This window comes from Amblyraja radiata, chromosome 8, assembly GCF_010909765.2.
Source record: "Amblyraja radiata isolate CabotCenter1 chromosome 8, sAmbRad1.1.pri, whole genome shotgun sequence".
Taxonomy (NCBI): Eukaryota; Metazoa; Chordata; class Chondrichthyes; order Rajiformes; family Rajidae; genus Amblyraja; species Amblyraja radiata.
Window position 1 is genome coordinate 70,336,522 of NC_045963.1, and position 23,125 is coordinate 70,359,646.

The 23,125-nt window shown below is 40.3% G+C and overlaps 1 protein-coding gene across 2 annotated transcripts in view; it reads left to right on the forward strand.

The window, feature by feature from the left end:
- The first annotated feature begins 323 nt into the window (after window positions 1-323).
- Window positions 324-23,125, forward strand: part of xrn2 (5'-3' exoribonuclease 2) — a 76,958-nt gene continuing 54,156 nt past the window's right edge. Inside the window, exons 1-11 of one of the 2 annotated variants that reach the window (XM_033026201.1) lie at window positions 324-552; window positions 9,053-9,180; window positions 9,270-9,381; window positions 11,676-11,787; window positions 13,206-13,264; window positions 13,348-13,437; window positions 15,112-15,184; window positions 15,441-15,491; window positions 15,622-15,779; window positions 19,426-19,497; window positions 19,585-19,718. In XM_033026201.1, the coding sequence (XP_032882092.1) occupies window positions 478-552; window positions 9,053-9,180; window positions 9,270-9,381; window positions 11,676-11,787; window positions 13,206-13,264; window positions 13,348-13,437; window positions 15,112-15,184; window positions 15,441-15,491; window positions 15,622-15,779; window positions 19,426-19,497; window positions 19,585-19,718 (1,064 nt within the window). In that variant the 5' untranslated portion in view covers window positions 324-477. The remainder of the gene's footprint in view (window positions 553-9,052; window positions 9,181-9,269; window positions 9,382-11,675; window positions 11,788-13,205; window positions 13,265-13,347; window positions 13,438-15,111; window positions 15,185-15,440; window positions 15,492-15,621; window positions 15,780-19,425; window positions 19,498-19,584; window positions 19,719-23,125) is intronic. The other variant, XM_033026200.1, reaches the window with a different exon arrangement.

A 23,125-nucleotide genomic window follows, 5' to 3' on the forward strand; every position in this document is an offset into this window, starting at 1 on the left:
CAACAGTGGGTCGTGACCCGACTGCCGTGAAACCTCCCTATTAAGACCATTATTCCGCGTCTGCAGTTCCTTCCTACACATGCAGTTGTTGGCTGAAGATAGATACAAAATGCAGGATTAACTCCGCGGGGCAGGCAGCATCTCTGGAGAGAAGGAATGGATGACGTCTCGGGTCGAGCCCCTGCTTCAGACAGTTTGGTAGCTTCTCCTCTCAAGGTGGGGCAATGGCCGCCGAGCGGAGGTGGTTGTGACGTCATGCAGAAAGGGCTCTATGCCGAAGCGCTGGGGGAAGTCGCGCTTCGCCATTGGTGGAGCCGAGGCCCGGGTCCCACAATTCCTGGCGCAAGGAGCGACGGCAGCAGCAGCGGCGGAACCAACTCTCTCCCCGACCACCGCCACCTTCACCCCCACCACCACCTACACCTACACCTACACCCCCCTGCCACCTGATCCACCCCGAGCCCGGCCTTCGAAGCGATGGGAGTGCCGGCGTTTTTCCGCTGGCTGAGCCGCAAGTACCCGTCCATCGTGGTGCACTGCGTGGAGGAGAAGGTGCGTATGTGATTCTGCAGGCCTCACTCACCGCACTAGGCCGCAAGCCCCGCTTTCCCCGCCACCGCTACTGATGCACCCCCGGCCCGCCCGCCCTCACTCCCCTCCCTCCCTCCCTCCCTTATTGTGTGTGTGTGTGTGTGTGTGTGTGGCGGGGGTGGGAGATAAAATCCGCAGGGTTTTTTTATTTTCGTGCTTGGATTGTCTTATTGTCGATGATTAAGAACCATATCACGTGATGGGGAATCGATGGGCTCCTCCCTCCAAAGATGGACGCACAAAGTGCTGGAGTAACTCAGCGGGCCGGGCAGCATCTCTGTCTATAGACGCCAAAAGCTGGAGTAACTCAGCGGGTCGGGCAGCATCCCTGTCTATAGACGCCAAAAGCTGGAGTAACTCAGCGGGTCGGGCAGCATCCCTGTCTATAGACGCCAAAAGCTGGAGTAACTCAGCGGGTCGGGCAGCTCTTTGTTTAGAAGACACAAAGTGTTGGAGTAACTCAGCGGGTCGGGCAGCGCTTTGTTTTGTAGACACAAAGTGCTGGAGTAACTCAGCGGGCCGGGCAGCATCTCTGTCTATAGACACCAAAAGCTGGAGTAACTCAGCGGGAGTAAAAACTTTTCCCTGACTCTCAGTCTGAAGAAAGGTCTCAAGCTGAAACGTCACCTATTCCTTTTCTCCAGAGATGCTGACTGACCGGCTGAGTTACTCCAGCTTTTTGTGGCTATCTTTGGTTTAAACCAGCATCTGTAGTTCCTTCTGTTTAGTTTTATTTATCACATGTACTGAGGTACAGTGAAAAGTTTTTGTTGTGTGCTAATCAGTCAGTGGAAAGACAATACATATTTGTAATTGAGCCACCATCAATGCACAGAGAAATGATAAGGGGATATAACGTGAATAACATTTAGTGCAAGGTGAAGTCTGAGGGTCTCCAATAAACCTGGAGAACATGGATAAGTGACGTTTGTGGTCGGGACCCTTCAGACTTCAAACGAGGGCTCCTCCCTTGTTTTACTGCCTGGAGTCTCAAACGTTTCTGTAGGAACAAGGAACTGCAGGTGTTGGTTTACAAAAAAAAAGACACAAAGTGCTAGAACAACTCAGTGGGTCAGGCTGCATCACTGGTGGCATTTTGGGGTTGGGACCCTTCAATCTGTAAAAAAGTCCTGACCATAAACATTATCTGTGACCTTTAGAGATGCTGTCTGACCTGTTGAGTTATCTGCAATTCCTTGTTTCTTCTAATTCAAACAAGTACTAGTCTTCAAATCAAGACGAGGATACTTGCACAAATACTATCTCTCAATGCGGTGATCAAAGTAAAGGTAGGCTGCTTTGCTGTCTGGATTCCCAACTAAGGTGTTTAAATATGCAATGTGTTCTCAACAGTTGACATGGCAGAAAGGAAAAAAGAAATTAGGGCATATTTGGGTCCTGACCCAAAAAACATAATCTATCCGTGTTCTCCAGGGATATTGGCTTGTGGAGTTGCCCCAGCACTTTCTTTTATTCCCTAAACGTTTCTCTTCATTGCTCACTTTTAGTAAGCTAAACCCTTTCAGTGATGATATAAGAGACTACAGATGTTGACTTCAAGAGACTGAAGTACAATCATGTACTGTCTTTCTGTTGACTGGATAGCACACAACAAAAGCTTTTCACTGTACCTCGGTACATGTGACAATAAACTAAACCGATTTTGAGCAAAAAAACAATCTGTTGGTGGAACTCAGCTGAGGCAATGAGATATTAAGCAATGGAAAGATCTTGGTGTGGATATCACACAAAAGTGAAAGGAATAGGCCTGATAGTGAAGGTGTTTATTAACGCAAGTGAGATACCTATTGTTATTCACTGATGTGTGCATTGAAAGCACAAGGAAGTGCTAGTGGAATTGTTTGAAACACTCATTCAACCATAAATGGAATACCATTTCCATTTCCACTTCTCTTTAGTGAAAGAAAAAAATAATGGCACTGGAAATAATGCAGTGATTTGGGGTTGAAGGATTACTGTTCTGAGGAGAAATTAAGAAGGTTGGAATTGGTTTCTTTGGAACAGAAATATTGGAGCTTTTAAAAGGAATGTAGGAAAGTCTACTATGGATAAACTGGAAGGATTTATTTTGGCAAAAGGGACAAGAATTAGAACATGTAAAATGCAAGTTTGTGGAGAGAAGAGGTGGAAGGTTTTTTGGGAGTACAGGTTTTTGCTCAGTGAGGACTTGTAAATCAATCCCTGAACAGATGTTGAAGAACAAACTCTGTTTTACATGCAACTGTAGCTGACTAGTTAAAGACTTGTAACATAGAAGGGTACCATTAGAGAACTGGGGAGAAATGAGTGATCTAAAAGAAATATTGGCACCTGTCGCGCAGAGGACACAGCCTATGTGCTATCAACCAGTAGCTACTAAAGTCCACTGACTACCACAGTCTGAAGAAGGGTCTCGACCCAAAACGTCACCTATTCCTTTTCTCCAGAGATGCTGCCTGACCCGCTAAGTTACCCCAGTTTTTTTTTTTGTCTGTCTTTGGTTTAAAGCAGCATCTGCAGTTCCTTCCTACACACCACAGTTTTCTTGTATGACTTCCTTCGACCCAATTTTCTGAAGACTCTAATCCATTCTTTATCTCTGATTTTGTCACATCTTGCTCTGACTACCACCTCCCAGGTCGGTGCTTCTGAAGTATTCCTTTCCTCATTCCTCAATGAGGTTTATGGGATTCTACAGTATCTGCTCTAGTTCCTCCAATATCCCGCATCCTGAGAAACAAATAGGTTTCACTTGCCTCTGACTTCTACCCCATCTACGTCCATTCAAAGATGACACGAGCTACAGGAGTAAAACGTATTTAACAAAAAGGAAGGTCTGGAACTTCTAGTTTGTTCCAAACATCAAACATATCTTTCCCTTCTCTTTATAAAGTATTTGGTCCTTAGGCAAGGTATGGGCTCACATCTCATAATTGGAGAAGTGATGCTATCACTAATACTGCAGTAAAATATTGTAACGGATTTAAATTAAAAAACTATTCACTAGGAACATGATCTGAAGAAGGGTCTTGACCCGAAATGTCACCCATTCCTTCTCACCAGAGATGCTGCCTGTCCTGCTGAGTTACTCCAGCATTATGTGTCTCACTTGGAACATAATCAGAAACCTCATGTAATTGAGAATATTTAGTTCAACAGACATTGTGCAGGGAAAAAAATCAGTATCAAAACATGTTAAGCTATGGAAAATAATGAGTCAGACAATGAGCTAATTGTATCGGGCGGGTCAATTTGCACCTGGCACCTCTGTTTACAGTGCAGAAGTCAGAAATGAGCTGCAGTTTGGGTGCCAGTGGTTGAGGCCAAGTCACTGCTTGCAATCTTGTGGGATAGCAATAGGTTGAGGACGATTAAAACTGCTAGGCTTCAGGAATGATGCAGACAATTAGCCACATTGAAAAAGTTCTCATCCATTACAAACACAGTGTTTTTATTAGGACGATGTAGCTGCTGGTAGAGCTGCTGCCTTGGTGCCAGCGACCTGGGTTTTATCCTGACCTCGGATGCTGTCTGTGGTATTGTGACTGGGTTTCTTGCCACATCCCAAGGATGTGCCTTTGTTGGTTAATGGGCCTCTTTAAAATTGCCCCAATGTGTTGGGAGTGGATTGGAAAATGGGATAATATAGAACTAGCGTGAGTGGGTGATTAATGGTCAGTCTGGACTCGGTGTTTAGAAGGGCCTGTTTCCAGGCTGTATCACTGAACAGAACACTTTTTTGTTGCTCTTGATCCATCTCTGATTATTAATCAGATTTATTGAAATGCTCCTGTGATTTTATTTCTGGATCTGTTCCTTTTAGTTCTGACTTTAGTTTTCTTAAGCTACAGCCAAGCAAATTAGATAGTCCCCATAAGATGCTATAAGTCTTTCCTCGTCATGATATATTGGGATCATCCTTACTTTAAACTAAAATGTCCTCATGATGGACAACAGCAAGGCAAGTCTGGTAAACTTGGAGGGGTGGAGATGAGTTGCAAAATAATGAACATCTAGGAGGGTAACTTTTTATTCAATATTTATTAGTATTTTATTTTGCACAACTTTTTGTTACTTGCAAAGTAACTTACATGGCATATTTAAAAATCTAACAAAAATATTAATTTTACAAATTCTCCAGTAGTATAATAATCAGAGTTCCCACTTATACTTGAAGCTTGAACAGAAATGTTAGCTTGTACTCTGGAGGCATGCTTACCTCAGAGTCAAAGGATTTTGGTTTTGTAGTCCCACTGTAGAGACTTTAGGAAGAAATCTTCCAGTAGTCACATGTTCAAAAAAATACTACTACATTGCATCTCAGTAAAAATCCCTTGGGGAAAATTAATTATTGTATTTTGAAATGTGACAATCTTTTATTGATGTGTTGGGGCATAATTATTGCTGAATAATCTCTTGGTCTGAAAAGGCATAATATGTCTATAAAATGAGCATCCTCGGAATACAATGGGTGTGTAATGACTGTGTGTTGATCCTTGAGGTCCTTGCCACCAAAGGAGCCTTTTTTCAATCAATTTGATTAATTCCGTATGATAGCAAGAAGTGGCTGAGTGATCTGGATGTGGCAAGGTGTGGGCCTATAACAATTTGAGGTGGTGTGCCTAAAGAAGCAGGATACACCCATTTTGCCAACTATTGTCCCTTTAGTTAGCAGAGTTAGGGAAGGGATTGTCAACTATCATTTGGTATTTGTTTATTACTTACTTTTTATTACAGACTCAAGTTCCAGATAAAAGACAAGACATTACATCGAATAAATTGCATCCAAAAGCACAATAAATTACATACAAAAGCATAGTAAATTACTTACAAAAGCATAATAAATTACATACAAAGGCACAATACATGGTTTAAGATCAATAATTTAAAAAATCAGTGTCCTACAACTATACCAATATCCCCACAGGTGGGATTGGTAGCGTGTAGTGTTAAACCTTATGTTTGATTAGGCCAAGATGATTTCATTTTCCGAGTCATCAATCCGGTAAATTTATACATAAGATTTCTTAAGACAGTTTGTAAAGTATTGGCTCCTGCAGCCATAAGCATTTCACTTGCACGACACCATGTAGGTCTCTTAAGTATTAAGATGTCTCATGACATCATTATAAGCTACTTCAAGTCTCTAAGCTTGCTTTTCTGTGGTTTGACCATAGGTGTGCAGTATAGAGTGGTGTACAATATGCTCTGAACAGATACTTCTTCACTCCATCTGTACACACACTAAACTTGCGTAAGAGAATGTTTGCTTGTGTATTCATCATAGGTGTTGCCTATAAATATCATCATCATCTGTCAGTTGTTCTGTAATAAAATGTCCAAAATATTTTACCTTATTACAGACAGTAAAATCATTATCAGACAATTTAAAATCAGGAAATTTTAGACATTTATCCTCTTTAGTTCTACAGATCATAACAGCACTCTTACCAGCATTATATTTAATATCATGTTCCACACCATACACAGAACATGGAGCTGCTGGAGACCAGCGCTAGATGGACTAAAGACCACAAGATCATCTCCATACATAATATGGTCCACTAGAGTATTACCAATCGTGTATGGAGATACAGTGGAAAATCTTGTGAAATATCCAGGCAGATCAGATCATACACAATGGGTATATTTTAAAGAACTGTGATTAAAAATTGGAAATACAGAGGAATTGAGGAGACCTTTGGATGGACAAAAACAAGTTAAATAATTCAGTACAACAAAACATACAAAGGTACCTCATTGGAAGACTTCCAAACAAAATATGCCCCTGAGCTATATTAGGTATGTGAGAGCAGATGGTGAACAGCTTGGCTGAGGAGATAGGTTTTAAGTGTTGTAATGGAGGGAATAAATGGAGCGAAGACACAAAGTGCTGGAGTAGCTTAGTAGGTCAGGCAGCATCTCGGCAGAACATGACTAGGCGACGTTGTCTAAAATTGGATTACCTACCTAGAAGTGGAGAGGTTCGGCGAAGTCTTGGAGTGCTTGAGGCCTTGTCCAGTTTGGAATGAATTAAACTTTGTGGCAATCTTGAAACCAGATTGGAGGGAGGCAAAGAGCTTGCACTTTAGTTGGGCTGCCGTAAATCGGAGAGAACAGTGAGTTCAGAGGGTAAAAAAATAAGAAGATAATTTTTTTTTAAGGTACTGTAAGTCAGCAAGCATGGGAGGTAATGGGTGTTTGGGAATATGATATTAGCCTGTCCCTCAGAGTTACTCCAGCATTTTGTGTCGACACAAATTAATAGAATGATTCTAGGGTTAAACTATAAGAACAGATTCATACACTAGACTTGCTTTACCTTCAGCATGGTAGCTAAAAGGTTGACCTCATGAGTGCATTTTTAAAAGGAATTGAAGAAATAACTTCCTAGGTTGGGGGTATTAACCAAAGATACTAGAGGGACAGGCAGCATCTCTGGAGAGAAGGAATGGGTGACGTTTCGGGTCGAGACACTTCAGACACTATTAAATTGTGTGCTGCTTTAAAAAAGGCAATATCTTTTGAGGCATATTGTCCATAACATTATTTCAAACTTTAAATGACATCCACCTTCCACACCATAACATTTCTGATCTTTTAATATAATATATGTTGGCTTTTTTTATGATTAGATTTTGTAGCTGCGCAGTAACTATTATTTATATAAATTAACTCCCTTAACCTCTGATTCTTTCATCCGCTTATCACATTTAGAGAATACACCGTTCCACGTGCTTTCAGTTGATGACCATGCACCTTCCTATGTTGGAGTCACATCCACCATTGTTTTACCCACTTGTCTAATCAAACAAATATCTATTTGCAGCTCCTTCTCCATCCAAGTTATTACTGGCTGTTGATAAATGGCTATAAAATTTGTGTTGCTGATGATGGGCCTGGAGAGGTTTGCTAATCTTCTTGAAAAAAGTCTATCACATAGAATATTCAGAGGGAAAATGTATCCTCTCTTTCAGTTAAAGAAAATAAGATAATTAATTTAGACAAAAAATCCTTTAATTTAGACAAAAAATAATCAAACATTTATTCGGCATCTTATCTGGTTGTTCAGCTTGAAGAGCAATTAAATACTCTGTTGTGGCGTAGCACATTCATTACATTCACCTGAGCACCATTATGTAGTATGATCGTGCTGTCATGATGGAAAACTTTTTAATTTTATGTGTGGAAGATTTTTTTTAATGTTTTGAAAGCATGGTGATGATTCTGATGGAAGTCTGGCAGAAATGTGGTAGAGATACGGTGGATGGAAAATCTGCCCTCTAGGTATGAGGTATTTGAGACTTTAACTGTATATGAACCACACGATTGGCTCCACTTCTCTAGTAGAATCTGGCACAGAGCACATCCTAGTGAAGGAAGAGAATATTTGGAAGTTGGTTCCGGAGGTGAGTGCAGTGGGGTGCACTCATAATATCCAAAAGAACAGTCTGGTACAATTCATGAGTTTAGAGGGGAAGAAGATGTCTGGCACAGGGTCAGATCACAGGTTATTTGTGATAATTGATTGACAAAACAAAAATCCTTTAATTAATTTTTACCACTTGGAATGGTTATGCTGCTATTGGTCTCACGATAACTACCTGGTGTAATCAAGCCCAATCTGTATATTTAAACATTCAGGATTATAACACATGGCACAAGATAGGAAAGGTTTAGAGGAATGTGTGCCGAATGTGGAGAGATGGGATTAGCATAAATGGGGTAGCTTGGTTGGCATGGGCAAGTTGGGCTGAAGGGCTTGTTTACATGCTATATGACTGACTATGACACTAATAACGGATTAAGATCAGGGCCTGTGGGTTTAAATAACATCAAGCATGCTTCCTCGCTAGCTGGATGGGGTTAAATTCGGCCTTGTGTTGTAGTGTATTGTTTGTGACAATAATTGTATAATTGCTTCTACCATGTTCAAATGATGCACTAATGTTGATGAAGGTAGTTTGCACAATGGTTCCCCAATTAGCATCACTCTGCCCAGCGATCCATTGTAGAATTCTTGGCATAGAGTGATTTTGTTTCATGAAAAATGGTATAAAACAAATCAAAATCCTTAATCTATCAACTTCCCAGTTTACAAGGTGATTAAGTGCACCCAGGTAGATTACAGAATATGGCCATATTATACATATATACCTGGCCAATTGGAACGTTAAATCATTGCCGCTTGGCCATTGAGTGCAGAATATATGATATTTCCTTTCAGAGTTGATTAAATTAGTACTCCTGGAAAGACATCCTGTACACTATGTGCGGTTTCAGGATAATCACCTGTTTAGTCTTTTGCATTGGAGCAACATAATTGGTATTAAAGGGAAATTTAATTTTAACATCAATAATTTTCTTCCCTTAATTATACTCAAGAGATAACTGAAAGAAAATAATTTCCATAACTTTGCATTTGTGTATTTATGACTTTTCTATATTCAATCTTGTGCAGGCTAAGGAAGTAAACGGAGTCAAAGTTCCAGTGGACTGCAGTAAACCTAATCCAAATGACGTGGAGTTTGATAATCTGTACTTGGACATGAATGGCATTATTCACCCTTGCACCCATCCTGAAAACAAGTAATATTTATTTTTAATTTTCATTTCTCTTATCGTTCTGTTTTTCTCTTGTACTAAGTCTAACCTTTATTTTTAAATGCGTCTTACAGGCCAGCTCCCAAGAATGAAGATGAAATGATGGTGGCCATATTTGAATATATTGATCGATTGTTCAACATTATTAGACCAAGGCGCCTACTTTACATGGCAATAGATGGAGTTGTAAGTATCTTTTTCTACATTCTACAGCCTGGTTGCATGCACTTGGTTTATAATCTATTCCCATTGATCTAGATCTAACTCGTTTGATAGTCCGTATATTAAGATTAAATCTTGACACGAATGGTTCCATGTTATGATCAATCTATGACCTCTGCCACGTGCTACTGGTAACATCAGAAATAAAATGATAGATTTTTAATCATGTTAAATTTCATTTAGGAGGATGTCTGTTGAAACAGTTATTTTACATATATATACTCTGTCTTAAGCTGTAAAATTTAAAAAATAAATTTGGAGTATCAGCATAGAAAACATCTATTACATATTGCTTTCATTTCTTGTATCTTTTCATTTATGGTACCAAAATGATTTATTCATGTTGTAGAAAATGTTGGCATATACTGTACAAATGATTTACTGTTGGAGTAATTTCTGTGGAAGTGATACACAACAGTGAAATTGGCATTAAATTATTTTAACAATTGGAGATCCTATCAACATTTAAATGTTGGCGGCTCAGTAGCGCAGTGGTAAATTTGCCTCCTCAGAGGGCCTGAGACCCAGGTTTGATCATGACTACGGGTGCTGTCTGAGTTTGAGTTTGTAAGTTCTCCCTATGACTGGGTTTTCTCCGGGTGCTCTGGTTTCCTCCCACACCACAAAAACATACAATTTTTTTGTTTAATTGCCTTCTCTAAAATTGTCCCTATAGTGTGTAGGATAGAACTAGTGTACGGGTGATTGTTGGTCGGCGAGGACTCAATTGGCCAAAGGGCCTGTTTCCACACTATTTCTATACTAAACTAAACCAAACTTTGAACTGGCATTTTTTTTGTTCCGGTCAAAAATATTTTATGCATTCAATAGCATAGTGGTATCAATTAATAAATGTAGCCGTCTATTATTTGTAAGTTGGCTTATTTTTGTAGTAGTTCTATTATTTGAAAATTTCAGAATTATCGTACAAATGAAGAGCCTATAAACTAATAGAATGTTTAGTGAGTCAAATTTCCATGGGAATGTTTTTTGCATTATACTGATTCTTAGCTAATATTCTAGGCTAATAAGCTGTATTGTAGGTTTATTGAATGTGATTGGACTGATCAATTAATGAGATTTTAAAAGGAATATTTCACGTGCCCAATTCAAGTGCTTCTAAATAACAATGCTCTGGCACAGAGGCAATGGTATCGATGGTATAACTATCGTTATACTGAATTATTTTATAGTTGTAATCACATTTTTATTTGATAATTACATGGGCCTTTACACAGGCAGTTACGTATAATAAGGGTGGTAATTTTATTTGCAATACCACTGTGTATCTGAAACAAGATGATATTCTGTCCTGTTATATAAATTTGGCGCAAAATTGAAAAGTCAAATCACAAAGATTTTTAATTCTTTTTTGAGCAACTTTTATCTTTCAAACTGCTGTTAAATCTGAATTTTAAATTAGCAAAGGAAAATTGTCTTCATATTTGACCTCAATCAATGTTGGTGAACTTGGTGGTCTACAAAATTTTCAGCAATTTACTTCAGTTTAGATTTCTTTGGCCTAGATTTCTTTGGTTTCGAGCACCCATCACTTGTTTTGTAGTTAATTATAAATAAATTGAGGTTAATTAAATTAAGGTTGCACTAAACCTTATTCTTATGTGAAACAATCGTTTAATTCTGAGATTACAGTGATTGAAGTTAATTAATTTGATCTTTTTGTGATAAAGTAGACTTGCTATGTTTAGTTGTCTGTTTTTAAGTGGACATAAGCACAAGAGATATTCATGTTAACAATTGCTGAACACCGTTTGCAATTAGGTAATTGATAGTCCTCGAGTGTATATTTTTTATTATTTCTCTCATCAATTACCTCTGCATAGGTTGGGGTTAATTGTTTCCAGAGAAAAAATATCACCAGATTTATCATCTTTTATTTTGATTCATTTTCTATATTTGTAATATTCTTATCTTGTGTATATAAATAATGCACTGAAATTATGGACTTTCTTATCCTTTACAGTAATAGTATACAACTAGTAATGCAGACAATGAATAGCAATGCACACAGGTACAGCTGTAACCAAGGGTTAACAGATTATAAAGTTGAATTTAGCGATCATTAATAATTACGGCATAATCTGCAGGTAACTGCATAAATATTGTGGAGTTGCATAAATATTACAAAATATCCTACTTTCTCCCTTAACCACCCACCCCCACTAGTTAGAACATGGTAGAATTGAATATAGCTTAAGTCATGAGAATACTTGTAACGGGCAGACTGACTGTTTTAGGCTCCACGCGCCAAAATGAACCAGCAGCGATCTAGACGTTTCCGAGCATCGAAAGAAGGAATGGAGCTTGTGGATGAGAAGAAAAAAGTGAGGGAAGAAGTGCTTTCTAAAGGTATGCCATAATTCTGTTGTGAGAAATAGAATTGGGAGTACGATCTGTCCCCGGCACCTGTTTGGCCATTCTGCAAGTCCAGGTAGCTTGTCAATGTCAAAGGGTATGATTTTCCTCAAATTCAAATATCCAACCTTGGTTTTGTGCATCCAAGATTCAATGGGATAGAGAATTTTGCTGATTTGCAAGCTCCCAGTTGATTGAATTTCTCTTGATTGCATCTGGAAATGTAGTATTTTGTACCGTGATCTTGCAACTGAGTTGCATGCTTTCTATCTAGTACATGGAGCTCCTCAGCAATCATATAAGTGCTCTCAGAATCTTACACCTTTCAACGAGTTTACCTTTCCTTCCAAACTCCAGTGAATATCTCACTTAATCTCTTCCCATTAGACAACTCTCATATCCAAAAATAATTGAACAAAACATTTGTTGCTCCTCTGAAGCTTGGTATATGTTCCCTTGGTACAGAGAACAAAAATTCCCGGAATACATAAGAATGCAAGGAGTATACCTGTTGATCCCTTGAGCCTGCTGTTCCTTTCGGAAAACTCGCAGTTGATCCAATCTTTGCCTCAGTGCCATTTTCCAAATCTTTCATACCTCTTTATTCTTGAAGATACAAGGAGCTGCAGGTGCTAGTTAAACAAAAAACCTTAATTTGAAATGATAAACCTCGAAAGTTAATCTTTGCATTTCATCAGCCAAACTGGAAGTAATCTGTGTTCCTATTGTTTTTTTAACCCTTTATACTAATACGCTTTCACACGTTTGTCGCCTTTTCATCTCCAGCCTTTGCCACTTACTCTATCCACCTGACTATCGTACCCCTTCACCTGTGTCCACCTATCACTTGCTAGGCTGTATCACCCCACCCTCTCTTCCAGCTTTCTCCTCCCGACTATAATCAGTCTAAAAAAAGGTCTTGATCTAAATCCATCTTTTTCACATATGCAGCCTGACCTGCTAAGTTACACTAACACTTTGTGTTTTACTCAAGAAAGGAAGGCATGTTAATAACATTCTAATTGTCATAGAATCATGAAAAGCTATGGTTACAGATGGAAGCCATTTAGTTTATCATGTCCATGGTGGTCAAAGATGAATTAGATTAATCCCACATTCCAACTCCTGATCCCTTGCCATTGTGCGGAATGCTTTAATGGATGCAGGAGAGGGAGGACTGGGAGATTACAATGGTCCTTGAGATTGAATGAAATGCAGCAAAGGATTTGTTAGCATACTTTTACTATTCTCCTTTCAAAGGTCTTATTGAAACGTAATTTGCTTGTGACGATGGCATTTCTCCTTTTTGCTATCAACAGAATGAAATTAGACATGAATTTCACAGCATTTTGGGGAGTGATCATGCAGATGTTTTTCAAATACAATTTGTGATATTTGTTGTATATTTGCAGGTGGACATCTTCCTTCAGATGAAGCTAAAGAACGGTTTGACAGCAACTGCATTACTCCTGTAAGTATTATTCATCAGAGAATGGACGTGAATTTTCAGTGTAGATATGGTATTAGGTTTTATCGTTGAAATCTTTATTCTAGGGAACAGAATTCATGGATAACTTGGCACAATGCCTACGATACTATGTGGCCGATCGCCTAAATAGCGATCCTGGATGGAAAGACTTAACAGTGAGTGTTGGCTCATTTTAATTTTAATAATGTGAATGATTACAAGCGGGTCAATGTGAATGATTGTCAAGCCGGTCAAATTTATCGTATGGAAATCTTCCATCTTTATCATCTTGCATTTATAATGCTCTTTAAATTGGGAATAAAAAAAAGATGATAATAAGTGGGAACAAGAATGGACCATTCAGACCTCGTCTGCTCTACTATTCAGTGGTAATGGATGATCCAACCATGCTTGAATCCTTTTATTTGCCTTTCTCCAAAACTAGTCTGATGAAGGGTTCCGACCCAAAACGTCACGTATCCATTTTCTCCAGAGATACTGTCTGACCCGCTTGGTTGCTCCAGCAATTTCTACATTATTAAGTTTCTACATTATTCCTCAATCTATCGGTTGTATTTTTTGCTGATTTGATGATGCTGTTTCAGTATACTGCTGCTAATCTATACAACATCCCGCACTTTTTTTTCAAATTGGATATCATAACCATTTACCCCCCCCCCCCCCCCCCCCATCATAACCATTCTTACTGTCAATATATTTTCCACAATGAAATTAAATTTGTTGGTTTGGAACTTTATGATAACAAACTGCAGGCTATACAGGATTTCAACAGCACATTCTTTTCCAAAAAAGAATTGGTATTGGAAAGGGTCTTGGTGTATCTGAAAGCAAGCTGTACAATCTCATCAAAGTCAGTAGTTGAGTTAAAAAAATGGCAATTGGTTGCTTTTTGAAATCGGGGATTAAAAACCAGTTAACATTAGAGATGCACTGCCATCATCCACCAGTATGCCAGTCATATACACATGAAATCTTTTTCGGTTGTCCAAAGAACGTCTTTATTTGCAAACTGATAATAAGGTGGCATTTATTAACCCATGGCCACTGCAGAAAAAGCCATTGGCCAAGTGCAACATGAGATCTACATTGTTGTAACCATTCATCATTCCGTCTTATTTTGTCTTGCACTGCAGTGATAAGCTATTATGCTACAACCTCCAGATACAATCCACGTTGACCTGATGCTTTGGTTATTGAACATTACTGGTATCACGCTTGCTTCTGAGCCAAATGGTTGAGTTCACATTACACACCAGAAAGTGAAGCGCAGGTTTATACTGACAGTCTGTGAACTGCCCAGACAATGGTCCCAACTCGGCACAAGCCAAATAATAAAAATCTATTAGTGCAACAATGAATTTTAAGTGCAGCATTGAGTTTCCAAGCAGATCCCACAGATATTTAAATAAGCCAGTTTCACTACTTGTGGTATAATTTCCAGTGCAATTGGGCTAACTGGACTGCATGTTCTGCCACTGCCATAGAGCACCTAAATGCATTATAATGAATCAAAACTGTTTAGATATTTGCCCGGTATTTTGATTTGACTAATTTAAACAGCAGGTACTAAATTGTGACTAGTTTTCTAAATGTGATGCCAAATTTTGATTAATGCCCATATTAGCCTACGTTTTAAAATACTGTATGACACTGCCATTGTCTCGAAATGTGTACTATTTTAGAGTCAACAGGTCATTCCAATGGATGCATATCTCTATTTAAAAAAACAACATCTTTGCATCTATAACGTGAGGAACCTTCTGTGGGCTAATGATCTAATGCCATCAATACAGAAATCTAGTCTGTTTTAATATTTGGATTGCTTTTAGGTGCTTTTGTCGGATGCAAGTGTTCCTGGTGAGGGTGAACACAAGATCATGGATTACATAAGAAGACAACGAGGTACATGTGCTGCTTTATTATTGGGTGTGGTGGCTTAATAACCATATAACAATTACAGCACGGAAACAGGCCATCTCGGCCTTACAAGTCCGTGCCGAACAATTATTTTCCCTTAGTCCCTTAGTCCCATAGTCCCACCTGCCTGCACTCATACCATAAAATTAATGTGGTGGAGTGGGTGGAGTGTGGTTGGGAGAAGGGGCATCGTGCATGAGAAGATTGTATTTTGTTACAACTGTTCATTTTTATCTTGCAGCTCAGCCAAACCACGATCCAAACACTCGGCATTGCTTGTGTGGAGCTGATGGTCAGTGGTTCTTATTCCCCTCGTGTGAACAATGTAGATTTAATCCTGTTAAAAGGTCAAGTTCATCTTTCAGTATTACTTGATGCAAATGGCCAATAAAATAATGCTAATCCTGTTGTTTTTTGCACAGCTGATCTTATCATGTTAGGATTGGCAACTCATGAAGTGAGCTTCACCATAATCAGAGAAGAGTTCAAGCCAAACCAGCCAAGACCATGTCCTCTTTGTGCCCAGGTCGGTCATGAACTCAGCGAGTGCCAAGGTTTGCCAAAAGAGAAGCAAGGAGAGGTAAATTCAGTCAAATTCCTTTCATGAGAAATTGTTACCATTTATGCTTCATAAATTTCAATTTTCAATATAGCTGGGAGCTGATATTCACTGCATTTCTGAAATGAGGCATGATTTGGATTGAAGAAATAAGGGGTTATGTATGATGCTGTAAATTGGGTAACAACGCTGGCAAACATTAACATTAACAAATCTCAGCTCTGGTATTAAAATGCCAAGATACTTGTTCTTGCTCCCAGGCTTTTGCATTTCAGAAAATCTCTCACTATTTAAATAACATTCTACTTATCCTCTTTGTTGTGAGGTATAGAAAACTTAATTTCTTGCAAGTGAAGAAATGATATGGATAGGAAAAGTTGAGGGGTCTGGGCCAAATATGGGTAGAAACATAGAAACATAGAAATTAGGTGCACCTTCGAGCCTGCACCGCCATTCAATATGATCATGGCTGATCATCCAACTCAGTATCCCGTACCTGCCTTCTCTCCATACCCTCTGATCCCCTTAGCCACCAGGGCCACATCTAACTCCCTCTTAAATATAGCCAATGAACTGGCCTCGACAGCCCTCTGTGGCAGGGAGTTCCAGAGACTCACCACTCTCTGTGTGAAAAAAGTTCTTCTCATCTCGGTTTTAAAGGATTTCCCCCTTATCCTTAAGCTGTGACCCCTTGTCCTGGACTTCCCCAACATCGGGAGCAATCTTCCTGCATCTAGCCTGTCCAACCCCTTAAGAATTTTGTAAGTTTCTATAAGATCCCCTCTCAATCTCCTAAATTCTAGAGAGTATAAACCAAGTCTATCCAGTCTTTCTTCATAAGACAGTCCTGACATCCCAGGAATCAGTCTGGTGAACCTTCTCTGCACTCCCTCTATGGCAATAATGTCCTTCCTCAGATTTGGAGACCAAAACTGTACGCAATACTCCAGGTGTGGTCTCACCAAGACCCTGTACAACTGCAGTAGAACCTCCCTGCTCCTATACTCAAATCCTTTTGCTATGAAAGCTAACATACCATTCGCTTTCTTCACTGCCTGCTGCACCTGCATGCCCACTTTCAATGACTGGTGTACCATGACACCCAGGTCTCGCTGCATCTCCCCTTTTCCTAGTCGGCCACCATTTAGATAATAGTCTGCTTTCCTGTTTTTGCCACCAAAATGGATAACCTCACATTTATCCACATTATACTGCATCTGCCAAACATTTGCCCACTCACCCAGCCTATCCAAGTCACCTTGCAGTCTCCTAGCATCCTCCTCACAGCTAACACTGCCCCCCAGCTTAGTGTTATCCGCAAACTTGGAGATATTACCTTCAATTCCCTCATCCAGATCATTAATATATATTGTAAATAGCTGGGATCCCAGCACTGAGCCTTGCGGTACCCCACTAGTCACTGCCTGCCATTGTGAAAAGGACCCGTTTACTACTACTCTTTAGGGCTAGCTTAGATGGGGCATCTTGGTTGGCATGAAAGTAGGGCCGAAAGGCTTGTTGTCGCTCTCCACGACTGGATCGAGTGACCTGCAGCTGCTGCTTAAAATCAGAACTTTTTATTCTCTTGCTCTTCTCACAGATCCCCTATCTATCTTAGCGTTAGGAAACATGGATACATTTCATTCGGACCTTTTATCCAAGTTACTAATATCAGTTGTAAGAACTTTATAAAATTTACTTGTTATGGCTTGCCCATCTGAAAATGATCCTTTTTGTTTGTTAACCAGTTTTCCATTTTGTATTTGTATACCATGATCATCTTCACAAACCCTTTCCTGTGGCATTGTATGATTTGCCTTTTGGAAATTCAAATGCATTACACCCCTTGCATATTAGCTCCCCTGTTATATACCCTGTGCGTTATGCAAAAGCAAAGAACTTAATAAATTAGGTGAATCTGATTTCCCTTTTGTAATAACACATTGAACTGAAATTGAAAGATATAGTATGGAAATGGGCCCCTTGGCCCACCGAGTCCACGCTGATCATTGATCATCAGTTCACACAAGTCAGACACAAAAAGCTGGCGTAACTCAGCAGGACTGGCAGCATCTCTGGAGAGAAGGAATGGGTGACGTTTCGGCTCTGAAGAAGGGTCTCGACCCGGAACATCACCCATTCATTCTCTCCGGAGATGCTGCCTGTCCCGCTGAGTTACTCCAGCTTTTTGTGTCTATCTTCAGTTTCAACCAACATCTGAAGTTCCTTCCTACACAGTTGACACAAGTTCTTCGTTATACCATTTTTGCATCCATTCCCTACATGCAAGGTGCAATTGAGGGGCCAATTAATCTTCAAACCTGCACTACTTTGGGGTGTGGGAGGAAACCAGAGCACCCACATAATCAGAGGGAGAACGTGCAAACTCCACACAGACAGCACCTGCGATTGGGATGGAATCTGGGTCTCTGGTGCAATGAGGCAACAGCTTGACCAGCTGCACCGCTGCATAATCTGACTAATCAAGTGAAACTTTGTGCTATAATTTCCTTAATATACTCCAGAATTATTCATTGAATAGCAGTATTATGTTTGCTGTTCTCCAGTCCACTGGGACCCTTGTAGAATTTGGGGAGACCTTGAGGATGACAGTCCATCCATCATTTTACCAGACCCTTTAGAACATAAGGATGCAGGATATTTAGTCCCATTAATGTTTGTTTTACTGTAGTGATGTGAACTGATTTCTCACTCTCTTTTCCTATGTTTTCCAATAATTTTTTGATTGCTTTTGGTGCCTTTTCTAACATGTTGTTTGATCACTAGATTAATTTATTTCTAGAAATTGTGCATAATTTTGCTATAGTTACTCTTTTTGAGGAGCATATTATTGCATTTTCTCTGGTATTTTAAAAGGAGCATTTAGTTGGCACTAGAAGTAACCCTTGCTTTCCCGCTCTCCATCCCTTCCCCTTCCCAGTTCTCTGACCAGCCTGACTGTCCCCAATTACATTTTATCTCTGTTTGCTTTGTCATCTTCCCCTAGCTAACAATGATCTATTCTACATTTTCTTTGAACCGCATCTCTTTTGATGACTCATTTTCGCACCTTGCCCTTCGTCATCTCCATGTCTCCGTCCTCCCAGACTCGGTCTCAAGCAGGGTCTCAACTCGAAACGTCACCCATTACTTCTATCCAGAGATACTGTCTGTCCCGGCTGAGTTACTCTAGCATTTTGTGTCAATCTTTGGTGTAAACCAGCATCTGTGGTTCCTTCTTACACATTTAGCTGGCACTTCATGGTCTTTAGCAAATTATACAAATAAAATTGTTTCCCGGTAGGAAAGATTGGATGGGCCATTAAGATCATGTTGAAATATGAAACTGTAACTGGAATTTACACAGTATCAAATGCTACCATGCATATTGAGATGCTGTTATAGATGGCTAAATTGTTGAAGTGGCCTTATGATTTTAGAGCGTGTGTGCTAAGTCCTAGGGCTTGGCATCTTGGCAGCAGAGGTGCCAGTGATGGAGTGAAGAAAATTGGAGATGTGTTAGAAGACAAGGTTGAAAGATCAGCGTTCCAGCGGGTTGGGGTAACAATTGCGAGACTAATTGTGGTCTTCGTTGGAAAATGTATTTTGAATTGGACCCAATGTATTTTCCGTTTCAAATTCATGCTTTGGTTTATTTTTTCTTTAGTTTGACCAGTTTGCTGCTCCGAGTGGTTCAGATACCGAGTTCATATTTATCCGATTACCTGTTCTGCGTGAGGTAGGTCAATTCAAGAAATATTTAAATTGATAAAAGTATTGAATATTTGCCGTGGACTATGATTAAATACTTTTTTTCAATTACCAGTACCTGGAAAAAGAATTGACGATGGCAAGTCTGCCCTTCACATTCGATTTTGAAAGGAGCATTGATGACTGGGTTTTCATGTGTTTCTTTGTGGGAAATGATTTCCTGCCTCATCTGCCTTCGCTGGAAATTAGGTATGTTTATTTAAAAATGGGAATATCCCTCCTGACTTTAGGCGATACTATTGGGCAGCTAACTTGCAAAAACTCCTGTATTGGATGAATGATGATTGCGACCACCTACCGACTTGGGTACACATGGAAAAGGCGAGTTCACATCTCCCGTTGCGGTCTGTCCTATGCTCCCAACTCCCTCTTCCTATAACATCTGTGGGTGCAGGCCCAATTAAGTCCCTCTCGCTCAAGATATGGAGTCAACTCAGGAAAAACTTCGGTTTACAAGGCCCTTCCATCTTGACCCCACTGCTTAAAAACCACATCTTTAAACCTTCAAGTACAGACCACGCATTCAAAACCTGGCATAGCAACGGTATCAGTAGTATCAAAAACCTATACAAGGATGGCATCTTTTCGTCTTTTGCGTAGCTCTCGTCCAACTATAGCCTCCCAAACTCCCACCTTTTTCGTTTTTTCCAGATTTGGGATTTTTTTGAAGAAGACATTCCCCCATTTCCCAAATCGCCCCCCTGAAACCCTGACCGATACCATCTTAGCTCTAGATCCCAACCGGAAGAAATGCATCTCTGTTTTGTATAACTTGTTAGGGTCGGTTATATTGAAACCTCATACCTCATTAAAAGCTGCGTGGGAGGGTGAGATGAATACGAAACTAACAGACCAGCAATGGGACTCTGTCTTGGATTTGATCCATTCTTCCTCCATATGTGCCCGTCATGGCCTAATCCAATGCAAAGTCCTTCACAAAGTCCACTACACAAATGCAAGATTATCTAGAATTTACCCCGCTGTTAGGGACACCTGCAACAGATGTAATCAATCTCCTGCCAACCATAGCCATATGTTTTGGTCTTGCCCTAAGCTAGCAGCCTTTTGGAGGAGTGCTTTCGACTTGATAAGCAGAGTCTACGGCCAGACTATTCCTCCAAACCCACTGTCAGCCATTTTCGGTACCCCTCCCAACACCAACCTCTCTGTTGCGGTGAAACGGGTTCTAGCTTTTACAACCTTGTTAGCCCGGAGACTGATCTTGCTTAACTGGAGGCTCACCTGTCCCCCGACACACACCCGCTGGATTAAGGAGGTGCATTACAATTTAAAGCTTGAAAAACTTAGGTTCTCTCTCAAAGGCTCTACCAAGACATTCCTAGATACATGGAACCCTTTCTTGGAACTTGTTAACTCTCTCAACTTGTCCCTGGACTCGGAAGAGGACTGAGTGCTCTCCACCATTGTTCTGTTCTACTGCAGCTGCTCTCCCCTTAAACGGATTGCATCTTAACAGGTGTGGGACCAGCATTCTGGCAGGCAGGTTTGCCACTGCTACACGGGTGGTTTTAAACTGAATAAGGGGGGTGGGGTGTCGAATGGGCTAGTGGAGGATGGAGTTAAAGGGAAAGGGTTTCTTAAATGTGTGAGAGTAGAGACAGAGGGGTGTAAAATGAGGGTAGAAGCAATAGGTAGCAAGGTGAAAAGTAAATGTGGCAGGCCGGAAAATCCAGGGCAAAAATCAAAAAGGGCCACTTTTCAACAAAATTGTATAAGGGGTAAGAGTGTTGTAAGAACAAGCCTGAAGGCTTTGTGTCTCAATGCAAGGAGCATTCGTAATAAGGTGGATGAGTTGAATGTGCAGATAGCTATTAATGACTATGATATAGTTGGGATCACGGAGACATGGCTCCAGGGTGACCAAGGCTGGGAGCTGAACATCCAGGGATATTCAATATTCAGGAGGGATAGAGAGAAAGGAAAAGGAGGTGGGGTAGCGTTGCTGATTAGAGAGGAGATTAACGCAATGGAAAGGAAGGACATTAGTTTGCAGGATGTGGAATCGGTATGGGTAGAGCTGCGAAACACTAAGGGGCAGAAAACGCTGGTGGGTGTTGTGTACAGGCCACCTAACAGTAGTAGTGAAGTTGGAGATGGTATCAAACAGGAAATTAGAAATGCGTGCGACAAAGGCAAAACCGTTATAATGGGTGACTTCAATCTACATATAGATTGGGTGAATCAAATTGGCAGGGGTGCTGAGGAAGAGGATTTTTTGGAATGTATGCGGGATAGTTATCTAAATCAACATGTAGAGGAACCAACGAGAGAGCAGGCTATTTTAGACTGGGTATTGAGTAATGAGGAAGGGTTAGTTAGCAGTCTTGTTGTACGTGCCCCCTTGGGCAAGAGTGACCATAATATGGTTGAGTTCTTCATTAGGATGGAGAGTGACATTGTTAATTCAGAAACAATGGTTCTGAACTTAAAGAAAGGTAACTTTGAGGGTATGAGACGTGAATTGGCCAAGATTGACTGGCAATTAATTCTAAAAGGGTTGACGGTGGATATGCAATGGAAGACATTTAAAGACTGCATGGATGAACTACAAAAATTGTTCATCCCAGTTTGGCAAAAGAATAAATCAGGGAAGGTAGTGCATCCGTGGATAACAAGGGAAATCAGGGATTGTATCAAAGCGAAGGATGATGCGTACAAATTAGCTAGAAAAAGCAGCATACTGGAGGACTGGGAGAAATTCAGAGACCAGCAGAGGAGGACAAAGGGCTTAATTAGGAAAGGAAAAATAGATTATGAAAGAAAACTGGCAGGGAACATAAAAACTGACTGCAAAAGTTTTTATAGATATGTGAAAAGAAAGAGATTAGTTAAAACAAATGTAGGTCCCTTGCAGTCAGAAACGGGTGAGTTGATCATGGGGAACAAGGATATGGCGGACCAATTGAATAACTACTTTGGTTCCGTCTTCACTAAGGAAGACATAAATAATCTGCCGGAAATAGCAGGGGACCGCGGGTCAAAGGAGTTGGAGGAATTGAGTGAAATCCAGGTTAGCCGGGAAGTGGTGTTGGGTAAATTAAATGGATTAAAGGCCGATAAATCCCCAGGGCCAGATAGGCTGCATCCCAGAGTACTTAAGGAAGTAGCTCCAGAAATAGTGGATGCATTAGTAATAATCTTTCAAAACTCTTTAGATTCTGGAGTAGTTCCTGAGGATTGGCGGGTAGCAAACGTAATCCCACTTTTTAAGAAGGGAGGGAGAGAGAAAACGGGGAATTACAGACCAGTTAGTCTAACATCGGTAGTGGGGAAACTGCTAGAGTCAGTTATTAAAGATGGGATAGCAGCACATTTGGAAAGTGGTGAAATCATTGGACAAAGTCAGCATGGATTTACAAAAGGTAAATCATGTCTGACGAATCTTATAGAATTTTTCGAGGATGTAACTAGTAGTGTGGATAGGGGAGAACCAGTGGATGTGGTGTATCTGGACTTCCAGAAGGCTTTCGACAAGGTCCCACATAAGAGATTAGTTTACAAACTTAAAGCACACGGCATTGGGGGTTCAGTATTGATGTGGATAGAGAACTGGCTGGCAAACAGGAAGCAAAGAG